Consider the following 20,973-nt stretch of genomic DNA (forward strand, 5'->3'; position numbering starts at 1 on the left):
CAAACAACTGAGCTGCAGGCTGCGTGGGGCGACCAGGTCAGCAGGGGGGGCAGTCAGAAACGACAGAATGATTTAGCACCAGGCTGCGTAGGGTGACCAGGCCAGCAGGGGGATAGTGAGGGATGACCAAACGACTGAACAGCAGCCTGTGTGGGGCGACCATGCCAGCTGGGGGGGGGGGGGGGGGGGGGGGCAGTTAGGGGGCGACCAGGCCAGCAGGGGGTGCAGTTGGCAGCAATCAGGCCAGCAGGGGGGACAGTGAGGGGGTGACCAGACCAGCAGGGAGGGCAGTTGGGGGTGACCAGTCCGGCAGAGGGGGGCAGTGAGGGACGACCAGGCTTGCAAGGGGGCAGTTGGGGGTGACCAGGCCAGCAGGAAGAGGCAGTTAGGGGTGATCAGGCTGGCAGGGGGGCCAGTAGGGGCAATCAGGCAGACAGGGAGGAGAGCAGTTAGGAGCCAGCGGTCCCAGATTGTGAGAGGGATATCCGACTGCCGGTTTAGGCCCAATCCTTAGGACATCCCCCGGCAGTCGGACATCCCCTAAGGGGCCCCGGATTGTAGAGGGTGCAGGCTGCACTGAGGGGAACCCCCCCCCCCCCCCCCGCACGAATTTCATGCACCAGGCCTCTAGTATTTTCATAACGAAATACACAAGTAAAACTTGAAACATCTTGCCAGGGAGCAGGGGGCACACATGCAGAAGAGGCCCTGGTTCTCCACCACAGAGAGAGAGAGCCCTAAGAGGGGCAGGCATGTGAACCTCTAGGCTGGACACAATTTTTATGTTAATCAAAGGAAGCATAGGTTTACATACAATTCAAAATACCTTTGAGAGATCCAAAACAATATAGACCAAATCAAAAGGCAATAGAAATAAATGAAGAAAATATCTGCAAAGAACATAACTCATATAAGTCCTGTAAACACTTAAAACAATGGGATTTATCAAACAAAAATTCAGGTAGAAAAGAAATGTAAAAAAGAAAATACCCAGGAATAAACCAAGGAGGTAAAGACCTATACTCAGAAAATTATAAGATACTGAAGAAAGAAATTTAAGAAGAAACAAATAAGTGAAAACATAGACCATGTTCATGGATAGGAAAAATTAACATCATTAAAATGTCCACACTACCCAAAGCAATCTATAGATTCAATGGAATTCCCAGCAAGATACCAATGGTGTATTTCACAGAACTAGAACAAATATTCCAAAAATTTATATGGAACCATAAACAACTCCAAATAGCCAAAGCAATCTTGAGAAAGATCAACAAGTTGGAGGTATCACTAATTTGAAAGAATATATGCACCTCCATATTCATCACAGCATTATTTACAACTAGAGTCCCGGTGCACGAAATCCGTGCACTTGGGGGGTGGGGGGTGTCCCTCAGCCCAGCCTGTACCTTCTCCAATCTGGGACCCCTCAGGGGATGTTGGACATCCCTCTCACAATCCGGGACTGCTGGCTCCTAACTGCTAGCCTGCCTGCCTTATTGATTGCCCCTAACTGCTTCTGCCTGCCAGCCTGATCACCCCCTAACCGCTCCCCTGCCAGCTTGATTGACACCTAATCACTCGCAACTGCCCTCCCCTGCTGGCCGAATCTCCCCCAACTGCCCTCCCCTGCCTGCCCGATTGCCCCAACTGCCCTCCCCTGCTGACCTGGTCACCCCCAACTGCCCCCCGCCCCCCGCTGGCCATCTTGTGGTGGCCATCTTATGCCACCTTATGCCGACGGGGGCGGCCATCTTGTGATGACATGGAGCATCCATCTTATGATGACATGAGGCGGCCATCTTGTGATGACATGGGGACAGCCATCTTGTGATGATGTGAGGGCACGAGGGCCACCTAGGATTTTATTAGTATAGATAGCCAAGATCTGGAAACAGGCGAAGTGCCCATCAGGAGATGAGTATATAAAAAAAGCTGTAGTACATTTACACAATGGAATATTACTCAGCTATAAAAAAGAAAGAAATATCACCCTTTGCAACTGCATGGATAGACCTGGAGAGTATTAAGTGAAATAACCCAATCAGAGAAAGATAAATACCATAAGATTTCACTTATATGTGGAATTTAATGAACAAAATAAACTAACAAACAACATAGAAACAGACTCATAGATACAGAGAACAGAATGACAACTGTCAGAGGGGAGGAGATTTCAGGGCTGGGTTAAGAAGGTGAAGGTATTATGAAAAAAAACAACTCATGACACAGCAGTATGGGGATTACTAGAGAGGAAGGGGGGTAGGAGAAGGTAGAAGAGAGTATAGGAGGGGATAAATGATGATGGAATGAGACTTGAATTGGGGTGGTAAACATATAATACAATATACAGATAATGTATTACAGAATTGTACACCTGAAACCTATATAATTTTATTAACCAATGTCACCCCAATAAATTCAACAAAACAGAAGAAACATGGAGGGAAAAAAAAAGAAAAGAAATATAGCCCAACCGACATGGCTCAGTGGTTGAGCGTCAACCTATGAACCAGGAGGTCAAGGTTCTATTCCCAGTCAGGGCACATGCCCAGGTTTTAGGCTCAATCCCCAGTAGGGGGCATGCAGGAGGCAGCCAATCAATGATTCTCTCTTATCATTGACTAGAGGCCTGGTGCATGAAATTCATGCATGGGTGGTGGTCCCTCAGCCCAATCTGCACCCTCTCAAAATCCGGGACCACTGGCTCCTAACCTCTCTGCCTGCCTGCCTGATCACCCCTAACCCCTCTGCCTGCCAGCCTGATTGCCCCTAACTGCCTCTGCCTGATTGCCTCTAACCACTCTGTCTGCCTGCCTGATCGCCCCTAACTGCTTGCCTGCCTGCCTGCCTGCCTGATCGCCCCTAACCACTTGCCTGCCTGCTTGATCACCCCTAATCACTCTGCCTGCCTGTCTGATCACCCCTAAACACTTTTCTGCCTGCCTGATCGCCCCTAACCACTCTGTATGCCTGCCTGATCGCCCCTAACTGCTCTCCTGCCCACTTGCTTGCCCTAACCACCTCTGCCTTGGCCCCTGCCACCACGGCTTCATCAGGAAGGACGTCTGGAATGATGTCCTGAAGGTCGTTCGGTTGTCCAGTCTAATTAGCATATCACACTTTTATTATGATAAGTGTTTCTATGTCTCTCACCCTCTCCCTTCCTCTCTAAAATCAATAAAAATATCTATATCATAAAAGACCTGTGGTCATGATGCCCAAACAAGCAGCAGCTCTCGCGGCGGGCAGGGCAGGGTGCGAGCTACTTGTGGCAGAGAGCTACTAGCTGTGGAGAGCTACGAATGGCGGAAGGCAGGGTGCAAGCTAAGAGCAGGGATGGGCAGGGCAGCCAGCTGAGGCAAGCAGAAGCGAACGTACTGGGTCTCTAGTTTTTTTTAAAGAAATGTAAAAAATCAAGACAACAGCAGCAACACATGTGAAGCATCCTGGAGGCATCCCTTACTACATCACCCTCATCCACCAAGAATCTTGTTAAGCAATGTCCTGATGTTACCACCTTCTGCAGGCAAGGACACTGAGGGCCAGGGACACACACCCATGAGAGGCAGTACTGAAGCTGGATCCTACAAAGATGCCCACTAAACAGCCGGCTGATGGCAGCCCATAAACCTCTGCTGAAGTCAATAATTTTTTAAATAGTCAACCTAATATTCAAGACATGCAAATTTAAATCAGATGTCCCTTTCACCTCTCAAATCATCAAAGATTTTTCAAAGTAATGCTCATGATAATAGCACTATAATTATGAAAAATGGAGACCTAAACGCCCAACATTAGGATAACGGGTCAATCAATCATGATAAAACAAAACAATGGAATGTCATACAACTTTTCAAAATCAAATTTTCAAGGACTATTAGGTGACATGGGAAACTGCTCACAAGGCAATTGCTAGGGGAAGAAGTGGGTTGTTCACACAATGTGGTCCACAAGTACATATCTGAAAACGGACAAAAACATAAACAGTTGCCCTTGGGTGATTTTTTATTTGCTTCTTTATAACTCCTATATATTCAGAAATTCAAACCACATAGTAAGACATTAGCTGTTAAATGCATTTTTATAGCAATGCAGATAAAAAGTCAAAAGACAGAACTAGCTCACTTTATTACTTCAAACTCTGTTTCCTTGGCTTCTCGGCATCACTTCCTCTTGGTCTTGATGACAAGAATAAGCACACTGTACTGTGCAACACATTTTTCCTTCAGCTTCTGAGAATTGGTAATCATTAGCTTGACAAAAAATACACATTCCTTCGCACTTGGCACTGCTGATCACACCCTTTTTCAAGCTCTATTTGCACTTCAAAGGCACTGGAATGCTTCCTGCCTGCTCTTTCACTGGCTGTGCCATTCCCTCATCCGTGTGTTCATGGGCCTTGTGCAGAAAAGAGTTCGCACAGCAGGCCCAAGCTGCCTGTCCTTAGAAAGGCCTGCTCGCCAGGGTGGCCCTTGCTGGTGTCTGGGAACTTGGATCCATTCCTAAGTGGCAAGTGTGGCTCACTGCACCTGACTAGTTTGTAACACAATGTGGTTTATGCTTAATGTCTCTCCTTCCAGGAGTCTGGAAGTTTGGTAGTGCCAGGCAGAGGGTGCCTACATGACCAAACCCCCATAAAAACACTGGACCAGGCCAGGCCTGTGTGGCTCAGTGGTTGAGCATTCACTTATGAACCAGGAGGTCACAGTTCAATTCCCAGTAAGGGTACATGCCCGGTTATGGGCTTGATCCCCAGTGGGAGGCATGCAGGAGGCAGCCAATTGATGGTTCTTTCTCATCGTTGATATTTCTATCTCTCTCTCCCTCTCCCTTCCTCTCTAAAATCAATTTTTAAAAAAAATTTAAAACCCTGGGCCAGGCTGAGACTCCAATGAGCATCTCAGGTAGCTAACATGTCACATGTGATCTCACATCTCATTCTAGGGAAAGAAGCAGATCCTGTGTGAGTCCTTAGGAAGAGGGCTCCTGAGGGCTCACCCAGTTTCCTCTGCCATCACCCCTGCACCTTCTCCCTCACTGATTTTGCCCAGTACCCTGTTGCTGTAGTGAATTGTAGCCAATGACACAACTGTATCCTGAGTCGGGGGCTGGTCTTAGGGACCCAATGCCAACAGTCCACCCACATTTCTGAAAGCACAGAAAACAAAATGTAAACAGACAACCCCACCAGGTGTGTTTGCAAGCTTCCCTTAGTTTTCATTTACAAATTCCTCCTTCAACATTTCCTGTCTGCTTCTCCTCCCCACCCTCTTGCCTCTCATTAATTCAATTCAAATATTTCTTCACCTAAACTTCCTTTCAGCCTCATTTTAGTGGCAACACACAAAGTGCAGTTAGCAAAATGCGCGTGTTTGGGGATCATAAATTCTCCTTGAAAAGAGATTATTGGGATCCTTCTACAAAGACTCTTCATGCAGCCATGACTGGTCAGGTGGCAGAATACATAGGAGTACAAAGAGAAAACACCCCAGGTCTTGGGGGAGGACTAAGCAAAGGTGCAAGGAGAAACAGTCAAATGAACCTTAGGGGAGAGAAGAAAGGACAGGGAACCTTTTTATTCAACATCGGAGGTGGAAAAGCCTGCTCCTGGACACAGTGGCCGGCTGAGGGGCACACTGCCAGGTGGTCAGGAGATCTGTTAGGAAATGAGGACCTGAGCTACACACACACACACACACACACACACACACACACACACACACACACGCCATGCAGGTGGTCCCCAGCCAGGGAACTGAACCCACCAGACCAATGCTGGAGTCTAAGGCAAGAGCCTCAGCTACAGGCTCAGGTGGACGAGGACAGCACCGGGCACAGGGATGCTGGCCTCTGAGTGTCTCCCACTGAGTCAGATCGACGCCATTCCCCCCTTTCCTCAGAACCGTCCAGGAATCCTGAGAGTCACTTCCCCTCCCCAGGTGCCTGGCACCTGGCTCAGCAGGCTCCCTTACCCCGGCCTGTGGAGGGCAGGCAGGCTGTGTCTGCCACATATCTGTCCCCCTGCACTGTGAAGTCCCTGCATTCAACAGCTGGTTGTTAATGAATGATTTCCCACCACTTTCTGCAGACAGCCACCTTGGAGTCAGCCAGGTTTCTCACAGCTCACTGGCGACAAACAACAGACAGTGCCACCTCAATTCCAGAAACATGATGCTAACCTGTTTCTCCTTGATAGAGAGAAAGTATTCTTTAAAAACAGGGACGAAGTGCTGTCATGCCCAACTGCACTGGCAGAGCCAGAGTTTGCTAAATATGCCATATGAAACCACAAAAGACACTCCAGTTGTACTTTTCTAACCTTGGAAGTGACTCTGATGACAACAGCGCCCTCTGCTGACTCCTGACCATAGAACCACATGCCTAGGAAACACACCTCAATCTCCTGTAAAGTCTTCTTAGGGTGAAAATGTGTTTTTATTGTGAAGACAGCAGACAAAGGTGAATTATCCCCATCTCGGTTTCCATTGTCTTTCATTTCACTTAGCACCCTGTGTGTCGTAACAACATCTAATGCTCCCAGAGGTTTATTAGCATTAACAGAAAGATTGCCTGTTCAGTTACCCAGTCGGGGCACATGCCCGAGATTGAGGGCTTGAACCCTGGTGGGGTGATTGATGTTCTACTCTCACGTCTGTATTTCTCTCTTTCTCTCCCTCTCCCTTCCTCTCTCTCTATAAATCAACAGAAATATTTCTTTTAATTTTTTTCAACTAATCTAGAAATAGAAACACCTTAACTTGTAAGAATATATTTTAAAAACCTAGAACAAACTTAGGAATAAAACATTTTATTAACATAATATCCCTATTAAGTTGGGAATACAAAATGGTGCAACCTTATCAAGGGGGATTTGCAAGTGTCTCTCAAGAATATATGTGCATTCACCCTTTGACCTAGCATCCTATTTCTAAGAAAGGCTCCCCAAGGCAAGCTGGCAGACTATGAAGTGAAGTGTGAATAAGGCCAGTCCCTATACCACTATGTGTAACAGCAACGACTGGGGACCATGGAGAGAAACAATCAACACAACCCTACACAGCCATTTCATTTTATTCTCAATGTACCTGTTTAAAAAGAGCACAAGAAAGATCTCTCCCTCGTGCTGAAGAATAATCTGCAGAATATATTATTAATTGGGGGGAAAGCAAGGAACTTAAAAGGGAGTAACATGCTTCATTTTTTAAAAACTGGGAGAAATATGAATATATTTGTGTACAGTGTTATGTATTCAAAGAGAAACATTTAAAGAATGAGCCAAAAATGACTATAAAGGGTCACCTCTGGAGGGAGGGAAAGAATAGAGGTCAAGGGGAAAGGTACCTGTAAACCTCACTGAACCACCTTATTTTAGACTTTCAACTTTGGAACCATGTAAATGTGGTAATTTTTTTCATGTAGAAAAATAGCAAAGCAATCTTGAAAAATAAAAAATCAACTGAAACAAATCACTAATTGCATATCAAAGTTGTAGCACACCAACGCAGAGAAAGATTACTTTAGGTGACTTAATTTAAATCTCTAGTGTAATACTAGAGTCCTGGTGCACAGATTCGTGCACTGGTGGGGTCCCTCGGCCTGGCCTGTGGACATCCCCTGAGGGGTCCTAGATTGTGAGAGGGCGGTTCTCAGGTGACACATCCTGAAATCGGGCTCCCTCCTCTCTAGTTATGGGTGCATCACTCAAGAACCATAGCTGCCAAGTCACCACAGCTTGGTAGCTCCTGCATTGAGCGTCTGCCCCATGGTGGTCAGTGCATGTCATAGCTACTGGTTGGAGCATCTGCCTCCTAGTGGTCATTGCCTGTCATAGCTACCAGTCAGACGGTTGAAGGGTTGGATGGTCACTTAGGCTTTTATATATATAGATATCTTAAGTACATGAAGGACCACAAGGAAATCCTTAATTTAGAGAGTATTCAATAGGTTCATTATTAGCAATATCGGTTTTGTTCTTTTGAAGTTATTATATATTGTGATGTTGTTCATAAAAGACTTTCAGCCTAAGAAAAAATATGCAAATATATAATCTAAGAAGTTCATTAAAAACTTCTAAGATATTTAATTTAAATAAGTGCATGACTTATTTCTTCACATTATAAATCTATAAACTTCTTAGCTCTGTCTATTGAAAACCCTAAAATAAATGAAAACCCCAGAGTATCACGCAGCTCTAGGATCCAGACTATGGTCTCTAAATACACAGTGTAGCATGAACTAAAGGGAACCAGGGTACCTACTCATTCCAGTCTGGGCAGGAAACAGACGAGATAAGCCTGAGCAATCTTGTCATATTAGAATGCAATCAAGCTGCCAAGGATGACTGGAGCCATGTCAAAAAACAAAAAACAAAAAAACAGGAGCAGAGCACAGTAATAATTAAAAGAATAAAGAGCGCAAGTAGACTAAAATAGATAAATGACATTTTTTAACAATACCTCCCAAAAAAACTTACAAGTCATCTTTGAAGACTGCTGAAACATTAACTCACTATTCTGTAAATTAATAAGGAGAAAGAATCAAGCATGTCCCCTGCCTTTCCTGTACTAACATATTTCATGTTAACTAAATGGTTGATAAGAGAAAATTCTTCTTTACAGAAGAATCCTAGCTAATAAATATAGAAAGAACACTACAACCAGGAAATCATCATTTTACAATCACTAATAAAAGTAAATGAACACAGGTTCCCATTACTTGGTAAACCATTTGGTAAATATCATGGAGAAAGTCATAATAAAAAGACTAGTCTGAGAATTCCCTGAACCCACTGATTGTTCTTAATGTAATTGATATTTAGAAAAGCAGATACTACATCCTTCTGATAAATTCAATAGGAAGTACAGAGCATCATCTATGAAGGATTCTTGCCAAAGAAAAAGGAAAAACCTAAATCTTATCAGCTAGAGAAACATGTTGATACTAGAAGCAACCATCCAAAATGCAGAAATTGTATAGACAAATAATAGATTCCATTTCTTCAACAAATAAATAGCATGAAAAGTGGGATGGATTGCCATCTATCATAAGGGACTGAAGAAGCACAGTGACCAAATGCATAGATATAAATGGGTTTAAAGGAAGCAAAACACATCACACTAGCACTAGTCAAAATAAAGCTGGAATGCTTGTATTTATCAGGTGGAATAGATTTCACAACAAAACTACCACCTGGAATAAAGAAGGTTGCCTCATAAATGATAAAAGGGCCCATTAGTAAAGAGGACATAACAGTCTTCAATGCCTATGAATGAAATAACAAGCTTCAGACTAGAAGTTCTAGTAGCCAGAATGGAGAGAGCATCAATGAGAAATACACAAATCACAATTATACTTGGAGGTTTCAATATTCCTTTCTCCATGACTGCAAGACCAGCAGGCAGAAAATCAGCAAGGACGCAGTAGACTTCAGCACTCTCGACCACCTTTTTCTGACCCTGACACTGATGACACCCCACCCAACCAGAACATACATTCTCCCTCAGGATAAGTGGAGCATGTGCCAACATAATCTGTATTCTGAGCCATAAAATAAGTCTCAATGAAGTGAAAAGAGGGAATGCGGTGAGACAAACGATAAGGAAAGTACCAGCAGACAAGATGAGTGGAGGATGTTCAGGAGGAAGAGGAGAAGGAAGGTGGAGACAGAGCCGGAGCTAAAGGGATCAGATCTGCCTGGGCCCTTCACAAGTCCTCGGGTGACACAGGGGTCTGGAAGGGCGAAGCGGCCAGATAGGAGGGCACTTCTTAACTCAGATACAAAACTGGGTCCCATGTACTCCCCAACCTTTTCATTTCAAACTGCAACAGAAACTCAGTGTCACCTTGCTTGGTAAAGAGATTGCGAAATGTGCTGCACAGGTAGAAGGTCCCGCTGCTGTGTAAGTCCACGTGGAGCTGATAGCCATGCAGCCCGTACTCAGGGCTGTCATCCAAAAGGGGGATGTGAGGAGGCAGCTCATAGGGGCTAAAAAGAAAAACAAAACACACACGAATTTGTCAATACCAGAAAGAAAATACTCTTTAAAAAGCTAGCATACATTCAAAGCACCAGCCCTACCAATCTCCTGCAGGAACCCCAATAACCTCCAACACCAGGAACTCCATGCCCCCTGCTCCTCCTACCAACTTCTATAAAGGCAGGCAGAGCCCTAGCCAGTTTGGGTCAATGGATAGAGCATCGGCCCACGAACTGAAAGTCCTGGGCAGGAGGCAGCCACTCTGATGTCTCTCTCTCTCATGTCAATGTTTTTCTCTCTCTGTCTCTCCCCTTCCTGTCCACTCTCTAAAAATTAATGGGAAAATAATCCTTGGATGAGGATTAACACACACAAAAAGACAGGCAGAGATGTGAGCTCCGCCGGGATTCACAGACCACCCAGGGCAGCAGCTCTGCTCCTCAGTGGCTCAGCACTGTGCTCACTGCCCCGCGTTAAAGCACCTGCGCACCTATGACTACACCTACAACAGCCCCACGGGTTAGGGACCTGGGCAGAAGACCCAGAGCCACAATGAGCAAAGTATTCTTCAATACAAGAAGCCACACAGGTAACAAGAGCACTCAAAGCTTCTCAGGGAATATTTAGAAGTGAGACATCTGTAGTGAAATGGAAAGCATGTTCCCTACCTGAACACCCTCACATTCATTGAAAGGCCCGCATTGCAGAGACCAAGCAAACACCTGCAGGCCGGACTCAGCCAGCGACTGTGGGTCTGCGAGCCTCCCAAGGTATGAGAACTCACGTTAGTGCAGTGTGAGGCACCAGGACGTACTGCATCTTTCAGCAGTGTAGGTACCTGCCCTATAAATAATGTTCTACAAGGCACAGAATCCTTAACCCAGAACAGATATAGCAAATGTGCACTCATGAATAATCCAATTATCTCAGTAACAGCTCAGTAATTATGCCTGTGGGCTTGTGTCTGCTGATTAAGAACAGAATATCTTTGTAGCTATTCTCAGAATATTAAGATGTATCAACTTATAATTGTTTGTGTTAAATTTACAAAAACTAAATGCACAATGGATGGTTACGTACAGGGCGGCCGAGCCCAACGTGCTCTTCTCCACGAGGTGATGGAAGTGCAGATTGGCCATGACGAACGCCAGTTCTTCCGCTCTCTGAAACATTAATTAGTAAGAACGCACTTTTCAGCTGAAATGTTTTAATCTTTCCCAAGGTCGTGGTGAAGTTCACAGCACATCGCCTTGCAGACAAAGGCAGACCCTCAACTGTAAGCTGACCTCGGACTGAGGCACTGTTAGTGCTACCATCTTAGTAAGAGGAATGTGTCACATGGACAGCAGGGCCACGACTCACCCAGACACACAGAGTGTGCAGTAAAAGGAGGCTCATCCTTATATTTGTGAAATAGCAAAATACTGTACTACACATGGTAATTGTGTAAACAGGTCTTGTTAGTTCCAGGTTGTCTCAAGCTCTTTGCAAAAATAAAGACAATTCCGGGAAGAACTGCACAAACACGAGATCAATTCCACAAATACCTAACATTCCTGGCATGGCCTTCCTCTCTCGAGTACCTGCTTGGCTGGACAAACCCAGTGGGGACAGTTAGATTCCAGCTCTTCACTCATCCATCAGGTTAGGGACCCAGAAAATGGGACTGTACAAGGAACTGATACCCATTCCTCCCCAAACTCACAGGTGACACTGCCTGGTGCAGGTGACCCAGTGGCCAGACAGAGGCCAATTGGATCAGCCAGAGTCCCCGTAACTCCACAGGCCCACAGAGATAGGTGGATTCCAGAGGGGCAAACTGCAGCCCTGCCCCCTAGCGCCTCGCCCAGAGTCAGGGAGGGAGAGACTCTGAAGCCAGGCAGGTTGGGAAGAGAAAGAGGTAGCAGAGAGAGACACTGAAGTCCGGTCCCAGTGAGTCTGCCTACACGAACACACACCAAGTTCTCTGAATTAAAATTTAGGAACTGCTACCTTAAAACATCCATGGGCCAAAGCCACCGAGGAACCCATGGTGAACAGGGGAACACTGCACAGAGGCTTCTCATGGAAGTGACTGCTCCGAAAACAAGCCCCGAGGAGGGAGCTGGCCTTTGGCCTGACTGATGAACGAAGAAACCTCGCCTGGTGGGAGGAAAGAGCCTTCACCTTTCCCTGGAGGGCAGACGCATTCACTGCCACATCTACAGGGTCAGGAACATGTGGGAGTGACTCCCGGGCCAAAGGCACAGACAGAGACTGACAAGAAAGGACCCAGAAAAAGAGAAAGGAACATGGATTGCCTGGAGAGGACAGGACATCCCATGATAGTAAAGGTAGCCTATCATCTGTGAGAACAGGAAGGACCCTCCACGGAATCGAGGACCATTTGCTACAAAATTTAGCTGGTAAGATAATAAAATGGAATGCAGCTCATGAGAAGTCTGAAAGGACTGCACACATGATGTCCCACCCATGGGAGTGAACGTGGGGTTGAGAGGGAGGGATGTCACAGCCCACGAGGCTGCCCAAGTCTTACCTTCCACAGCCCCACCAGGAGGCCTGGGTTCAGATGGAAGATCCTAACGAATCTGTCACAGCCAACCAAGGTGGAGTCAGATAAGTTACTCAGACTGTACTTTGCAATTAGAGAAGGCCATCGAGGGCTTTGCAACGCATGTCAAAGAAAGGAAAGAGAGAAGTGAGCTCTCATGTCCACCGTTTGTGACTGTTATTAGTACCTAAAACTGCTTTGGAAGAGCATGCTAATAATGTGCACATTGCTAATAAGTGGCATGTTGAGGAGCAAGGGACACAAACAACATTATAAATCAAAGGCAAAATGGCCACACCCAAATTTCTGCCCCACCCATATTTCTCTTTCCCTCCCCCTGGCTCCTGCTGGCAGCTCCTTGGACCCAGCAGAAGCTGAAGAATCAAGGAGGGGAGGAGAGGAAGAACCCTTCACCCAGCACCTCCCCACCCAGCACACGGCCACAATCAAGTGGATTCTCAGTATGTGTTCCATCGTCCAGGAAATTTTGTTAACTACAATGTCATTCCCTAACCATTTTAGATAACCAAGATAAGAGGAACCTAATCACACTGTGATAATCCTATTCTTTTCCTATCCTATAGTGACCCAGGATAAAAGAAGTCTTTAGGACAGAAATTAAAATACACTGGTGGTGTTTTTAAATTACAAAGTGATGCCAACTAGTATTTCCATATAAGATGTTCTCACTCAAAAGTTGTGCTGAATTAGTACTTACCCATTTTTGGTAGGGGGTTTGTGCCAGTCCATCAAGACTGGCGTCACACCGCACAAGTCTAAGGTTGATAGTGTGGCCAGACAGGGCCAATTTTTGCCATACCACACGGCCATGACAGAGGAGTGGTTTATGAAAAGGTCAGCGTGCTCCATGACATGTTCTTTCCCACTTTTTTCTTTCAATATGATTACCCAACCGAGACCAGATATTCTGGAGAAATAAAAGCAAGCTAACAATGTTGGCCTCATTGAAAAAAAAAATACTAGTCTATTTCACTTATCATCTCTAAAGCATCCACTTCCCTAACACTAATGTCAAAGTTCTCAGAATGTGCCCGACGTGAGTTTTCCATGCCCCAACAGTTCTCCCTTTAAACATTTTCTCCTCAGCTAAGGAACAGCTGTGTTCTCAGTACTGGCGATACATAGGTAAGTAATAAAATAAGTAAATAAAGGTCCTGCCCAGGAGAAATACCTCAGATACCCTTGCTTTACCAGAGCATAGAACTGGGTTATTTCTGCTCTTCGTAAAAACTCGAGACCACTTGCACGGAGTAGGAAAATACTATATATTTTATACATGCACAGAAACACACACAAATATCAAGAGACAGGTCTTCACAATATAAAGTGCACATATGTCCCAGGCACACGATTGTCTGAGCTTACACCATCGTTCTTCTTCAAGGTCAGCAGCACTTGTGAAAGCGCGGCGCCCGCTGCAAGAGAAGCGTACGTACCTGAGGGCCTCCTTGGTTTTGGCCGGGAGGCCTGTGTAGGGGTTGACAAGTTTGAGGACCTGAGCTAGAGCTGCTTTCACAGAGGCTATCCGTTTTGCGATATATTCCTTCTTCCAATATCCAGCTTCTTTGTCCTCAACTGACAGTGCCTTCATAGATGCGACTGTCTTCTCTACTGGATCAATTCTCCAGTTACATCTCTTAGGTGAAAAGGCAGTTGAATAGATTCTGATCCAAATAAAACTGGGGGGAAAGAGGGAAGCAATAAACAGTCTAAAAAACACTGCCATTACCTGTTCTTGTAACATATTAATTTGAAGATGCACAATAATTTTTAACTTATCTAATTCCAGCAACGTGTCCAGCTAAACACTTGAGAGTTCTGCGTGTCGAGGTGAACTGAAGTCTGAGATAAGTATTCTAGGTTCACCAACCCTAGAAACACTTATAGAAGGCAAAGCTTGTTCCCGGGGTCAGGTTAATGAGTGAGTGCATGGCAATGGGATCATCCACACCACAGCCTTCCTATACCAATAACTGAGGAGGAGATTGACTAGGGAAAAATAGCAAGAAGTGTATACAGAAAGGAGATGTGTATATACATACAGACACAGAAATATCAACACCAACTGTCCTGCATGTTCTTTTTGTTTTCTAAGTTTTAATTTTTCAGCAGTGAATATGTGCTGCTTGCACAGAGAAAGTGAAGAGTACTGATAACAATGACAGTTACCACTGTAGAGCACTATGTGTAAGCACTGCTTCAGCACTCTGTACATAAATTCATTTCATCCTTACAAAAATTCCATGGGAGAGCTGCTACCACCGTCCCCATCAAACAGACAGTGAAACTGAGGCCCAGACAAGCAGGGATCTGGCCCGGGTCTGTGAATGGGAGTCAGTGTGGAACCAGGACTGAATCCACAGAGCTTCCACCCGAGCTCACACCCTCAGCCCCCGCTTCATGGCCTCTTCAATAACACCAAAAAGGCGCTCAAAGAAATGGAATAACTGATCCAAATACAGAGGACTGATTAGCTGCAACTCTGGAATTTAAATTCATCTGTGACCCAGAGTCTGTGGTCCTCCAACTCCACTGGAGGCCACGAGAAGCCACAGGAGCAGTGCTGTTAGCAGGGGCCAAAGCCAGGCCTGGCGCCTCTCTCCCAGCCAGTGCTCTGCTTCAGAGAAGAGAAATAAACTGCTCGTAGGGGAGACTGAGACAGAGGTTAAAATCCATTTCTTAATGTAAAAGGTGACATGCACATCAATAAATTTAATTATTTGCTGATTTATGTCTCCACATTCTACTTAGTGCAGAAAGGGATGAAAAGACCAGTGGCCAAGAGGCAGCGGGCAGAAGGCGATTCCCCTATAGACCGGAAGACCCTGGATGGCAGGAGGGCTGCGGGAGACACATGGGCCCAGAGGGGAATGACTGCTTCGGGCACTCAGTGACAACCACAGCAGACAGAAGCACTTCTCAGACATCTGACTTGGGAACTCGCCTCCAGAATCCAGTCATTGCATGGATATCTCAACACACTCACACAGTCAGACTCCTCCTGACACTTCTTTCTAGATGGGGCTTTTCAAGTAACTTCTCACCCCACAAAATCATTTCATGCCAAACTTTTTGTCTTGAAGTATTTTTGTTTTCAACTCAGAAGTTTGACTCTATTTTGTACCTGTCCTGGCACTCACACCTACAAAAATAAACACCGGCACAAGTAGGGGAAGCAGAGGGTGGACCTCTTACACCTCCAGTGACAATGTCTATGCCTAACACTCATAGGATAGACCACTGTCCCACGCTGTCTTATTCAATTTATCATCAGAGGAGCCTAAAGAGAATAAAAGCATCTTCTAGAATTAAAGTATTGTGTAGACTGATTATTTATCAAATACAAAGGTCACATTTAAGATGTTTTTATCAGTCTCCAAAACTGAGTACATTCACCTCTTGATTGCAAAACTCCATCCTATTAAAATGCTATGGAGAATTTGAGGCCAAAGCTTGTTTATCTAATCTCACTCCCAGTCAGACACAGAAACCTTCAAATGAGTTGTTCAGAAAAGGGGGCCAATTGAATGTCAGTGTTTCCCAGAGTACTGGAAAACAAAACCCCGAGTAATGAAGCAGAGGCAGCTGATCCGTGTTTCAGGGAACCATGGGGAGACTGTTGCTCATGCTGTGGGCTCGACACATGAGGCAGGGAGTCAGCCCCATGGATGTTACGGGCTCCAAGGAGACCTCCTCCAAATGTGTCCCCCAGGAGTCACCAGTGTAACTGGCTACAGTATGTGCTCCTGTTCTCTCTTCAGAAGCAATGCTTAGAAAATACCCTTAACTTTCCAAAAACATTTATTGTTTACCCATTCAATTCTTAATATATCCTTTTAATGAAGACTGACCATGACACTTATAAATATAAGTCAACTTATGCAATTAAGATTATCCTTTGGAACAGAAAAATATGTGAGAGTAATTTCATCAGAAGCTCATATTTTTAAAGGACAACTTCCAAGAGAGTGGGAAGGGCCCCTCCCTCTTCCTTATTCAGGATCTGCTTGCTGGCCAGCAGAGCACACTACCACCATCCTGCAAACCCAGTCAGGCCCAGCCCATGCTGCCTGAAACTGTGGGAAGTCTGTGTTCTTCTAGGGACAAGTAGGTGCTCCTGGCCAGCACACCAAACGCCACCTGCTCCAATGGCCACACCAATACCAGGGTTGAGCTTTTTCAGTTCGTGCAAAGAATCATCCTTTCTTAAGCACAGAAATGCAAATCATTGAAAGTATCATACAAGTATGTAAAGCATCTGAAATAGTATGCCTAAAAATACTCTTGAAATTAATTTTTTTAAGTTTTAAAAAACTGGTTAAAACGGCCTTACTAGTTCTCAGGACCTCCATCAAAACACAACAGAGACAGTTGCCTTTCTCCTTACTTGTCATTGGCCAGGTGATAAAAGCGCCTGTTCACACATCCTGTGCACAGCAGGGTCGTAGCATCCAGGTAGGACAGAATCTTCAGCAAGATTTCTGAAGGTAAGCTGAGAGGGCGGGAGATCAGAGGTGGATGTGGTATCTGGAACACTACTGGCTGTTCACCTCCACAGAGAAGGCGGTAACAGACCCGTCCTGCACACAAGGCCACCCGCTTCCTCACCTTCAGTTATGTTCTCCATGGAAATGCTCTGGTTGGTACAATTCTTATGACAGACACCAACACCAAGACCCCAGGTACAAAGAGCTAATTTCCCCAGCCTTTTTATCACATTCCCACACTGGGTCACACAGCAGGATTTCACTATCTCCCCAATGAAAGTATTACTACATGGAGAGATAAATGGAAATAAAAGAAGAAACAGAATGGATGCGCAGCTATCAATAAGAAAAATACAGAATTCCTACTCCTCAAAAAAAATCTATAATAACAAAAGCATAATATGCAAATCGACCAAATGGCTGAACAGTTGAACAACCGTCTGGATGACCACACCATGACACCCACTGGCACAGGCCAGCCAAGGTGGGTGCGATGCAATTTGTCTCCACAGAGGGAGGTCCAGGCCACCGACCAGTGGGCTGTGGCAGGTGGGTGGGGCCTCCCTCTGCGGGGCGATTGATCGTGGGGCTCCCAGACTGTGAGAAGGCAGAGGCCAGGCTGAGGGACACCTCCCCCCACCCTCCCACCCTCCCACCCCCGAGTACATGAATTTCGTGCACTGGGCCTCTAGTAAATAAATAAAACAAAACAAAAACTGTAAGTGAAATAGGAAACATCAACGCATTTCCAACTGAACTCTGCTGGAACAGAGCATCCCCCTTCTCCGCGGGTCCTCAGCTTGTAACTGCTTGCTCTGGGCTTCAGGGAAACACCAAGCCCCCTATGGTTTTCTCAAGTGTCCTTTTCTTTTTCATTTATATGTCCTGTAAATATGACACTGAGATATTTATATGACATGTAAATATGACACTGAGATGCATCCTCAATATCCCCTGTGTTTCTATGACCTTAGGGTTCTACAAACCCCTGTAAGTGCCTAGAAAGCACTGGCCGTGACCTTTGGCAAAGGGAGCTACAGGAGATTGTACTGGACTGGAAGATGGGCAGGGGGTGTCTCGGGATAAAGGATTGGAGGGAGCAAAACCCTCTGGCCAGTTTAAAAAGGCTTGCCCATACTCTCTAATTATGATTTTAACTATTTTAAACACTTAAATTATGATGAAAGCCAGGTTTCCAAACATTTTATAGGGAAACAATCCCTCCTAAAATTTTGATAACACTGGAAAAGAATGAGGTAGATCCTCAGAGAAAAGAGGAGTAACTGAATGAATCTTTGTTCTATTACTACATCAGATGTAGTATGACAGATTCTATTCCCAGAGTGTAGGGTTTGAAGCTGGAATTGATATCCTTAATGCTTTTTACTTTTTGGCTTTTCATTTATTTTTAAAAACACACTAAAAGTATGAACCCTGTTAGTGAGCTAGTTATGATAACAGTACTAACAACCAAAAACTTGAAATCAGACAACTTATGTTTTAATCTGAATTTTGTCATTTGTAGACTATGTGAGCTTCACTCCCTCCACTGTAAAATGTCTGTGACAATTCCAAGCCTTCAGGGCTCCACACTACACTTAGCATATAGCTAGCACTCCATAAATCTCAGAACAGCATGAATCCACAGGCATCTCAGCATCAATTTCAAACTGCAATTTAAAAAAAAAGGTCCACAGATCTCGTTGCTGAGGCCACAGTATAGAAACCTGCTGTGGCAAAATGGGTTCCCAAAATCCTAAAAGCTAAAAAATTCAGAGACTTCCTGAACATTTAGAGCAGGGGTACGGAACCTTTTTTCTGCCAAGACACATTTGGATATTTATTTATTTTTATTTTTTTAAATACATTTTTATTGATTTCAGAGAGGAAGGGAGAGGGAGGGAGGGAGATAGAAACATCATCAATGAGAAAGAATCATGGATTGGCTGCCTCCTGCACGCCCCCTAATGGGGATCGAGCCTTTGACCCAGGCATGTGCCCTTGACAGGAATCGAACCCGGGACCCTTCCATCCACAGGCTGACACTCTATCCGCTGAGCCAAACTAGCCAGGGCTGGATATTTATAACATCATTTGCAGGACATACAAAATTATCAACTTAAAAATTACTCTCCTATATTTGGTCAAACATTCAATTAACTCGCTCCTAATGCCTTGGCAGGGCCAGACCAAATGATTTCGTGGGCCTTATACAGTCCTCAGGCCAAACATTCCCCACCTGTGAGTTAGAGGAAGACACTTTAATCTTCTTCTTTTTCAAGGGTCTATATCAATTGGAAAGTGAATAATTTTAAAGAACAGGCTTTCTTTTCAGAAGTTCCGAAAATGTTTTTTAAAAGGAAAATTAAATCAACTTATCACTTTTAGAAGTTTAGCTTCATAAAACTAGTCTAATAATGGTGGTGGAGACAGGCTGCTGACTCATATCAAACTCTCTGGGTTATAGATTCTTCCTACACAGTTCTATTGTTAGAGAGCTCAAAATAACAGTTTGGTGTATGCAGCTTATAACTTGCTCTAATAACTCCACCCCGATAGCCTCCCCAAAAAGTGGCAGACGACTCCTCCTCACCTGTCCAGACGCACAGGGCAGTGAGAGGAGGCCCTCCGGCGGTGCCTCTCGCATGGGGCATGCTTCCTCAGAGGGGTACCGGCTGCAGCGGACTGGACACCTGGCCCCTTCCTGAAAGTAAACATGGAAAATTCAAATCACCACAATGCAAAGTGAACTGCCCATTCCCCACAACAGCATTTTAACGGATTTCTAAGCTCCAAATAATACTGGAGCTGTGAAACTTCATCTCTTCGAAGAAAGCGGGGGGACGGCCTTAAAGACAACCTGAGTCCTGAGTCAGGAGCCTGAAAACTGGACTTAGTCTGACGGGTCCTAAAACTAACATCTCACACTCACTCTCCTTACAGGCTGCCAGCGGCAAAGAGGTTCTATAAAATGTACTCAGTGGAAATAAAAAGGAAAGAGATAAAATGTACTAGCTGTCCAATTTCAATAATACAACAACAGAACCTGATAAAGGAAAGGAGCATTAGATTTGTGCACCAAACCTGCCAACACCAACAGGAGCCACAGCTCCACTGGCCTGTGAGGGGCGATGACCGGTTCCCTCTGCAGCTTTGGCAGTCACGGCTGCAGAAGCACCACACACTCACCCACAAATGTTTTCACACTTTAACCCCTCCCATGCAATGGAATATACCTTCATTGGCCATTTTTTTATTATTTTAGTGGTATGTAAAATAATAGTGAACTTTACCCTCAATGGCTTTTAAGATTTGATGAAGTAAGGTATAATATTTTATGCAATTAGTCCTTTTCAGAAGTTCCAAAAATATTTTTTTTATTAAAATCAGTCCTCAAAAGCAGTGGTACTCAGTGGCAGCTGGGCAGGGATCTGAAAAGCCCAGAAAGTCCCCGAGCCCATGGCCTCCTGTTTCTAGGCAGCAGCTGGCAGAGGCCGCTCCCTGCGAATAGGCTGTTTCTCTTGGAAAGATTTAGAAGCGGCTGCTTTACCACATGCACACCAGCTTCTGACCCACCCCCAGCCCAGCCTGCTCGTTAGGAAAGGACAGAGGCCTGGAGCGTACTTACCCGTATGCTCAGTTCATCCGCATCATCACTCTGAGTCTGTGCTTTGTTCACCAGCTCACCAACAGTTTAACCAACATCAGTTCCTTCCACCAAGCAGGTTGCCTGGATATATTTGGACTATCGTTCAAAGAGGACATGGGCAATAATTGGGGGCAAAAAGAGGGATCACAAGAACTCAGAAAGAAGGTCGACAATGTCTGTGGAAGCTGAAGGATGGAATCCACATGGACAGGCGTGAACAGAGTAAGGCCTCAACCCCCAGCACAAGCAGCACTTAGGACGCACGGGGAGGGCATCACCCAGGGA

General features: G+C 45.2%; 1 protein-coding gene across 2 annotated transcripts in view; it reads right to left on the bottom strand.

Annotated features, from left to right (window-relative positions):
- Positions 1–20,973, bottom strand: part of FBXO15 (F-box protein 15) — a 40,065-nt gene that overhangs the window by 13,580 nt on the left and 5,512 nt on the right. For both annotated transcript variants that reach the window (XM_070420462.1, XM_070420463.1), the window contains exons 2-8: positions 19,633–19,743; positions 16,940–17,044; positions 13,989–14,231; positions 13,250–13,459; positions 12,517–12,643; positions 11,061–11,143; positions 9,846–9,988 (exon numbers count right to left, since the gene is read on the bottom strand). In XM_070420462.1, coding sequence (XP_070276563.1) covers positions 9,846–9,988; positions 11,061–11,143; positions 12,517–12,643; positions 13,250–13,459; positions 13,989–14,231; positions 16,940–17,044; positions 19,633–19,743 — 1,022 coding nt within the window. The remainder of the gene's footprint in view (positions 1–9,845; positions 9,989–11,060; positions 11,144–12,516; positions 12,644–13,249; positions 13,460–13,988; positions 14,232–16,939; positions 17,045–19,632; positions 19,744–20,973) is intronic.

The sequence above is a fragment of the Myotis yumanensis genome, unplaced genomic scaffold (assembly GCF_028538775.1).
Source record: "Myotis yumanensis isolate MYYU_CA2020_CCGP unplaced genomic scaffold, mMyoYum1.0.hap1 SCAF_7, whole genome shotgun sequence".
NCBI classification, from domain to species: domain Eukaryota; kingdom Metazoa; phylum Chordata; class Mammalia; order Chiroptera; family Vespertilionidae; genus Myotis; species Myotis yumanensis.